Source organism: Athene cunicularia (assembly GCF_003259725.1).
Source record: "Athene cunicularia isolate RWA chromosome 4 unlocalized genomic scaffold, athCun1 chr4_part2, whole genome shotgun sequence".
NCBI classification, from domain to species: Eukaryota; Metazoa; Chordata; class Aves; order Strigiformes; family Strigidae; genus Athene; species Athene cunicularia.
Genome location: NW_020799099.1, coordinates 5,210,520 through 5,219,519, shown reverse-complemented (window position 1 = coordinate 5,219,519; position 9,000 = coordinate 5,210,520). Strand labels below are relative to the sequence as shown.

The 9,000-nt window shown below is 37.0% G+C and overlaps 1 protein-coding gene and 1 long non-coding RNA gene across 3 annotated transcripts in view; one reads left to right on the top strand and one right to left on the bottom strand.

Annotated features, from left to right (window-relative positions):
• The window catches only part of LOC113479763, a 28,878-nt gene that overhangs the window by 5,070 nt on the left and 14,808 nt on the right, over window positions 1-9,000 (top strand). The window contains exons 2-4 of the long non-coding RNA XR_003398334.1: window positions 291-439; window positions 5,194-5,322; window positions 7,512-7,586. This is a non-coding gene — a long non-coding RNA (uncharacterized LOC113479763). The remainder of the gene's footprint in view (window positions 1-290; window positions 440-5,193; window positions 5,323-7,511; window positions 7,587-9,000) is intronic.
• Window positions 1-9,000, bottom strand: part of PRSS12 (serine protease 12) — a 42,719-nt gene that overhangs the window by 33,308 nt on the left and 411 nt on the right. Inside the window, exons 2-3 of one of the 2 annotated variants that reach the window (XM_026848039.1) lie at window positions 2,740-2,878; window positions 287-465 (exon numbers count right to left, since the gene is read on the bottom strand). In XM_026848039.1, coding sequence (XP_026703840.1) covers window positions 287-465; window positions 2,740-2,878 — 318 coding nt within the window. The remainder of the gene's footprint in view (window positions 1-286; window positions 466-2,739; window positions 2,879-9,000) is intronic. The other variant, XM_026848040.1, reaches the window with a different exon arrangement.

Sequence of the window (9,000 nt, the reverse complement as noted above, 5' to 3'; positions counted from 1 at the left end):
GGGGGGGGGGGGAAACAATCCTACTTTTACAGCAAGAGATTCTCACTGCTTCACCCTTATTCACAACCTACGTCTCAAAGCAACATTTGCTTGTTGATTATGGAAAGGTAGAACATGGTTCAGCGAGTTGCTGCTTGCACAGCATGGAGGGATTTGAAACAGTTAATGACGTGATTATTCAATCTGTTTAATTTCCTGTTCCAAGAAGTCTTAAATTATAGTAATAACTACTACTTCTATTTAAATAAGGTAAGGAGTTAACCAAACCATATGCATTTTTTTTTACCCAGGGAAGAGCTACATGTGACAGCAGCTGCCATTTTTTGAGGACATGTTCCATCCTGCCAGATGTCTTTTTCACATAACAGTATATTTTCTTCATCACCACGACAACGCACTTCACTCCAGTAAACCGGAATAAGGCCCAGTCCAGAAAATGGTATGTGTTTTGCTGTACCTTTTTCACTGTAAGAAGAATAATCAGGATAGGAGATTAGAGTGGGAGGAGGGGAAGTGGAACATTTTCTCTTATATAAATCTTGGAGTACAAAAGAAAGGGCTTTCTTCAGCAGTGTAAATTCATCACATTTTCATACAGTTCAGCATTGTCTTCTGCACAAAGAAAAGTAACAGATGTGACCCAGTTCTCACCATTTTTTTTGTGGGACATTATAGTACAATGGCCTGTGTTGCTGCAGGGCTAGCTACATTCCTGCCCTCCTGGTTCTTAACTACAAAGATCAACAGAGTCCACAGTCCATAGGTGAATCTACAGTACCATCCTGCTGCAGTTATACTTCCAGGAGAGGTAATGCTAACGGACCTTTCACACTTATCCTTTCCCTTACTCAATTAAAATGTACCAGTGCTCTGCCCATACGTGTCATACACTAGGGCTGTGACCATGGAGCAGTGAAACCACCTCATACTCCACCAGGCTCGTTTCCATTATTCTCTATTCAGCCATTCCCATCCTTCCGGAACATTTATAAACAGCCTCCTTTTCTTCCCATACTGAATCTACAGCAGCAATTATTGAGCCATCTTTTCTTCCATATAATACCCAACAAAATTAAATTAAAAACAAAGCCCAAATATTGTAAAATCAAAGGAACAGATATTGTAAAATCAAAGGAAGCACCTGGAAAGCATCAATAACACCTAGTGAGGTCACCTTGTAGTATATAGACCCAAATGTCTGCCAAACACTCATAACAGAACTTTTCAACTACCGTTTACTTGGGGCTTTTTGGCCTAGATTCAGCTTTAAGCCATTTCTGTTGAAAAGACCATCATTCACCCGTATCACTGAAGTAGTTTTACTAATAGTGGCCTTGTTCAACTGAAATGTTCAGACTATGGAAGGCAAAAAGAACTTAAATGAAAATGAGGAAAGGAGACATTGCACGTAGACAGCTGAAGTCATAAGCAGAATCACAGCCTCCAGATGGCTGAACTTTTATCTCATCTAATCCTCATATTTTTATAAATTGGCATGGTGTGTCCAGATTAGTATTGAACATTATAAAACAGCTTAGATTTAGTTCTGGCTAGCAGTCTTAAAAAGTGGAATAATCATTAGGAATGTCACAGTGCAAGTATGCTATAAAAGCCCCTTACTGCTTGTAGCAAACAAAATCACTACTTTGGTATGTGACTGAAAGAAATGTTAGAAAGGCAATAAAGCCAGCCATACTTTGTGGCTTATTGAGAAAGTGCAAACTGAATGGGGTGCTAAGGGGGATATTCAAGTAATTTGGTTGCTAACTTGAACAGCATTGATTTTTTAGAAGCTGAAATTGCATTTTATTTTTTAAAACTCGGTTTTGGTATGGGCATTTTGTTCCTTACCTCAGTTTCATCTTACTATTGCAATTGCAGTATCACTATAGGCATTATCTAGAGTTTAATGACCAAATTATGTTAAAAGGTCCTGTTGGTTAACTCCATTCTGACAGCAGTGGGAAGTAGTGGTCAATGAGGACAATGCAGGGCCTTTCAACCTGTCCAATATTACTATAACTCCATAAAATGTTTCCATGAAAATGTGAAGCTGCAAAACTTGTCTGGGTTTGGATTTTGTTATCAATGTGCAACTCTGAAAGTAAACCATACAGATTATCTAGCTAGTTGAAGATGTGCACAACAAAAATACCACGTTTTCCAAAAACCTAGGATGAGTCCCAGATGTTTTTTGCTAGGATAGAATGGATGATTACCAGGGTAACCCCACGGTCCTGAGAACCAGGAATTTTCCTATGATTAGGAGCCTGTGTAGAGTCTAATTCTGGACACATTTATGTTTTTATAGGTTCAGTAACCTCACTGGAACTGTTCTTAATTGACAGTTACATAGGTGAGATCAGGATCAGACCTCACATTTTTGCGCTTGTGGACATCTCCCAGATGTCTAGTAAAGCAATTTTTGTTTGTCCTAATCTTTCCTGACCTGTTCACACTTCTCACTTTGAAAACAAAGCTTCTACCCTCTTCTGCTCCTCTCCAGACCCCATTTGCAGCTTTCAAATCAAATACTGATTCTCACAGCAACCTCTCTGAAGTACAACGCAATTGAAGGAAGTGAAGGATTCTGGGAAGAACAACTTCAGCGTTCAACAGCTTTCAAACAGAAAAAACAATCATCAACCAGAACAGCCCTCAGGATTTGCAAAATAGATTGTCCTTTATACTGAAATCATTAAAATAAGTTGACTGATTTTTACTTGGACTGAAACTTACCCAAGTGCAAGCTGTCGACATACAACTGTTGCATCATTATTGTCCCAATGGCTCCCACAGATTATTCCCCAGATTCCATTCAAATAAACTTCCACTGTACCTTCAAACTCATTCTTGCCACCCTGGAGTCTCACTGACCCTAGTTAAAAAAATTTTTAAAATAAGCCTCCAAGATACTTCATTGCTCAATTAATGCATCCTGCACAAAAGAATCCGAACCTGATTTTCCCTCTGCAGAGAGGGTTGTTGTTTCATGTATTACCATCTTTGTGCTCTTTGGGTGAGCTGCTTCTAAGAAGCGCTCTGACACATCTAACATTCTTATACAGTGATATACAAAAGAAGATAACATTATTTTTTACATAAGACATTTTGCTTGTTATACTGAAATTATATCACATTTCTGATTCTTCTGGTGGTGCTACAATTAGTTAAAGATCTAGCCAAAAAAGAAGTATTGTAGACTACACATATCATAATTATTTAAATGTGGTTACCTCTACCCAAATGAGCAAAAAGTGTGTGTGTGTATATATATATATATATATATATATATATGCATGCTATACTTTTAACTTCCATCAAATTTAAGGGAATCACAAAACAACCACATGGATTGCATAGCTTTTGCTCTGACCCATGTAATGTTGTGCATGTCATGGATGTCAGCAGTTTATTTTAGCCAAAGAATGCATTTGTTCATACTTGTTCTCAGACAGAAAAACACTGGATGTAGTTCTATTAATTCATGAGAGGTCCTTACCAAATTCTCAGACAAAACAAGCTAAAAACATGAGGAATCATCTAAAAGAAGTGGGGGAAAATACCCTCTGCTTCTTGAGAGCTACAGGACACAGAAATCCAAGAAAATGAATCAGATTTTCCATTTTTTTTACAGTATTTTTGCTTGAGATGCCAGATGCATCTGCTGTTGCAACTAGCCAAGTGCCACTGGTAAAGGTGGGAAAAATCTCGTCATAGGTCTAACTCTACAGAGCAGAATAAAGGGTCATAACAGAGCAGTAAATCAAGAAGAAATAAGACATTCCTGTTAAATTATCAAACATAGCCTAATTGTATGCATTAGTATTACCTGAAATCTGTTAATCCATCTGTCTCTGTTCTGTGATCTACTTAAAATCAGAAGCTACCCCATCACCCAGTTTGCAGGGTTTTTAGTGATGGGAGAAAAAAGTTAATGTTTGTGCCTGCATTGCATTGTATATGTGGTCATGTATGTGTAAATAATAATAATAATAATAATAATAATAATAATAATAATAATAATAATAATAATAATAATAATAATAATAATAATAATAATAATAGGTAGATCCACTTTTTCTTCCCAGCTTTCACTCAGATTGTGTATTGGTTTTAATTTAGTTCAGTGTATTTTATAAAACCACAAAGCCAAATGACTGCTAAATAACACAAGGAATTAATTAACCTCAAACTTGGTTTTGTGTGTTCCTTTTTGCTTACTGTTTACTTTCTCAGGAGTAACTTACTGTGCAGTAAATGACAAACAAAACTTATTCAACTCATGTTACAGAGTGAGCTATCACTCTGAATAGGGAATTATTAATGAGTTAATTTTAATAATACTGTAGGCATGTTGCACACTGTTTATCTGTATTTATAATTTTTCTCTTTGTGTTTTTCCATCACATACAGAGAGAGTCTGGAATTTTGTTTATTTCTGCTCTTCAGCAGACTTTTGTATAGACTATTATTTTCACATGAAACACCAACTGCAGTCATATCAAAGTGATTCCTGACATACCAGAAAGCAATTTTGAAGATGTCATCTCCAAAAATAAGGGGGTTTTTTTTATGATTGCTTACAGTCCTGCATGACACCTACCGAAATCATTACAGTGTTTCCTGAGTGCACATTACACAATATTTCTATTCAGATAAATGCAAAAGGGAGTACTTGAAGAATAAAATTCTCTTCTAAGGTCTGTATGGCAGAATTTGGCTCACTCCTCTTTCTGTATTTACAGAATTTCCAGTGACAACAGTGGAAGAATTTATTCACGTATGCAGAGCAAAGATAGCACAAGAGATAACTGGCACATCAGAAACTCCTTTCCTAACAATTAAAAATGAAAGAAATTCTAAATCCTTTGCATCTCTAGTAGAAGCTGCAGGAAAGAAGTTTGAAAAGCACAGAGTTCTCAGTCACTGTGGACATGTATCATTTAAAAAAGGAAACAGCCTTTCCCTCACCACCCACTCCCCTAAGGAACCCCGGGTGACATCTGGTCCCTGCTGAAGTGGGAAAACACACTACTGATATCAGTTGGTAAGGAAGGGAAAACGACTGAAAGGGACAGTGCCTTATTTCCGCATGCCTGTGCAAAAAGACATAGGTGAAAATAATAAATAAGGGATTTTAAAAAAAAAAATATCTCAAAAAAAATGTTTTGGTTTGCCTTTCTCCTGTAGATTTACAGGATTTACACAATGCTTTATGAAGGGTGGTAGGATACATAACAGACCTTTGTTCATCTTGCAAGAAAATACTATAAAGAACCAGTTTCTCTCATACAGAAAACACACAAGATGATGTTAAAGGTAATTTCATAACAAATTTAAATTATTCTTGATTTTCACCTGATAAATTAATCTAGAATGAAATAAAAATGTGCCTATTTTTACATGTAGCTAATCTTAAACCTCTTATTATGCCTGCTGTTTAACGGACTTAACTAAATATATGATACAATAACTCTAATGTGGTTGCACGGACTCACTACTCTCCTTATAGGACAGTATTGATAGCTATAGCTATGGTTAGCCTAAACCATCCAGGGCAAAATCCAGCATTCTTTCCTGAAGCAAAACAGTAACTAAAACCATTTTTTTAAAAGGAAAGTCAGAACTGAAAACCCTCTGAAAGGTTAGTATCTCCAATGTTTTTTTCTAAGTCCAGTCTAAGTGTTTTTAGCTCAGTATTTCAGCACTGTATCCAGCAAGAGTAAAATGATATTTTTTGTTTCATATTTTTTGGGGTTTTTTGTTTCATATACACTTTGAAGTAGGTATCAACCTGTATCTTATGACAAGTCATAATTATGTGGCAAGCAAATCAAAGTGCACACTAATGAGAAAATTATTTCTCTGTTGTTCATTCAGTGTTGCAGTATTCAGACCCCTGCTAGTTATTTTACTGGATCAAGAGATACATTAGTTGCTGTAACATGGACACCTCATGAAACAGAACTTTAAAATATAGACTTTCATTTCAGTAGCTTATTTTTTCTTTTCAATATGTAAAGCTCTTACTTCATGTGTAAATTGATCATAGGGAATTGCAAGATGACCAACATTATCTGCCGCCATGCATGCTCATGCTGTATTACCAAGTTTCTGTTTATTACTCATGATTCAATCTTTGTTATTAAGAGTGTGTTAACATCTTACTTGCAAGGTAATCAGTGTCTGCATTGTTAAAATGACTTTCACTTCACAGGCCGCAAGAAAACTAGTATTTAGCATGATTAAAAGGATACTGGTTAATTCTTAATTTCCCTGGTTAAGTCTTCTACTGTTACATTTTAATACCTCAAGCCCATAGTGCACCTCAACATGTGTGCCCAAGGGGCTTCCTTCTGTGCTACCCCTAGGGCACAAGAAGCTCTGGAGAAGAGAATCTGAATTAATTCTTAGAAAACAGGTCTGGCTTAAGCATATGCATTGGAGGCTTTAGGTTTCTGGAGTCCTAGGTATGTTAGCATCTCCATTTATTAAACTGTAAGTTTTCAGCTTTTTCAGTTACTGAAGAGGACTAAACATGTGGGAGTAGAGCTAACGAAGTAATATCTACTCTGGCTTTTATGCAATGCTCTGAGAAACTCACACTCTCTCCCCTCTCCACCAACTCAATAGAGTGTCAAGCCTCTGCTTAAAGTGCTTATCAAATCTTCACGGCTTCAACACCACTGCTTCAACGCCGAGCTCAACAGCAGGGAACTTGAGTACAGGGATCCTGCCCATGGCTCTCAGTGCCCTCCTCAGGATAAGGAGAGGTGAACTGACCCCACAAGAGTTCGAAACAAGGGCCCAGGACCACAAAGCAGGCCTACCAGGCAGCTCTAGGATACATACTGTGGTCTTACAAAGGACTTAATTCAGCCCTATATCGAAGAATTTGAATCTACTCTCTTGCCAGAAACTCCTTCAGTTATATACGCTCAAAAAATACCTATGTGTTTCTTCTAATTATGTTCTAGCTGAGGTTACTGACGGTCAATTCATGTTGTTTACATACAGTCTGGTAATTTTAGTTACCCTGGTATCTGCCCAAGTCAGAGTCTTTCCTATCTGCTATCACTGTTTAAAAGAGATTAAGTTATACTTGCAAATGCAAGGAAGTAAGGGTATCCAGTGGGTGCTGCTGAGACTTGCTCCGCAACACCTGCCATATAGGCTCAAGATGAGACACACAGGAAAAAAGAGAGAGGAAGACTTCTCAGCCAACTTTTAATCGACTCCAAAAAGCAGAAGAGGTTCAAAGGAATTACACTGTTGTGCTTGGCCTCTTTTCCTATATCATTCTCATGTCCAGAGATGCTGGGTAGCTTCTAAACCTATTTTATTTTCTACATTTCACTAAGAACAAGCATTGTTACTGAGTGTGGCCAAATTGCAGATAGAATGGGAATCACTTCCAATTCTGTATTCTGTATACTTCAAAGAAGTATTCTGAATTTTGGAAATGTGTAAAAGCAACAATTATTTTTATTTCTGCTTTCATTTCCTAGGTGTTGCAACATGGGATAGTGCCACAGAAAGGCCCTGCGCTGATTGTTCATCACTGTTGCCTTGGAGTCAATTAGGTAAGTCCAAACTGACATAAAGTGTGAGGGTCTCCCATGCTGATATCCTGTGTAACCACATTGTAACTTGTAGTATCTCAGAACACTAGTGGATGATTCCTAAGACACATAAAAGAGTCTATCCCAGTTTCAGAATGAAACTAATGCATTGGTTTGCATGAGGTACTTGAAAAAAAGCTACTTGTAGTATAGGTCAAATCAAACACCAGTTCAAATCAATGGAAACTTTTCTTCCCTTCCAGGATCAGGGCTGGCTAAAATCAAACAAATTAATCCTGTTGACTACAGCAAAACTAAGGATGACGCTCACTGCAATCGATAAATGCTATTGTCCATCACTTTCCTGAGCACTGCTTTTAGTCTAAAATTACAATTATTTTTTCTTGGTATTTTAACCTTGAAAAAATGGTGTATTCATCAGAAATACTTTTTAAGAACTATCTTGAGAACTTTAGCAGATAGCAGTATTGCACGCACAAGGATCCTTATATTAGAAGATTCGTAAATATTGTATATATTGTGTGCAATGTGCTGAATCGGTTCCTCTGCAGCAGTGAGATTCATCATGTCAATGATCAATGGTTTAAGGCTCTGAAAAAATAAACTGAAACGTTAGGAGTGTAACAGACTCCAAAGGAGTGAAGTTGTCTTGTGTGGTAGAGAGCTATAGAAAGTGAGGGGTCTCATGCTGTGCAGCTGGGTTCCAGAAGAGTTGCTTCTTAGAAGGAAAATACAGACATTAATGTTTAATTTTTCATCATATTCTTTTTCTTAACCCCATGCTATTTAAAAAAACAAAACCCCAGAAGACCTTCCATCAACTGCCTGGACTATAGTAGGGAGGGAGAATAATCTAGCGTTTAGACTATGAGCCTGAGACTTCATTCTTCTCTCACAAAAGTTTAGTGAAGCATTATTTGACTGGCATTAGTAGAATTATCCTGTGTTAAAAGCAATTTAAATGGAAAGACTCTACAGTCTGGCCATTCTGGAGATGTGTATTTTATTTCCAGTTCTGCCACTGATGGGTAGCGTGGCCTCTGCCAAAGACACTTACCCTCTCTCTCGTATTGCTTTCCCTTTGTAAAGAAAAATAGTTAACCCACTTTACTTAAAGAGTTTTAAATTAGTTACTTAACAACATAGGATGAACAATATGTCATGCAGAATACTGTAACTACATGCCACATAAACACTGTGTGGTAGCAGCTGCTTCTAGGTACTTAGCAGGCCTTTTTTTTTTTTTTTTTTTTTAAGCATAAATTACAGGTAAGCTGTTATTAGCAGTAACTAAAATACTGCATTCTGCTGGACTTAGGCTGGCTCTGTGTACAGAGTACTCTTGTACTCATTTATTTTCCTCTATGATTTCCTTGGTTAATCATAATTTTTATATATATATATATATATATAT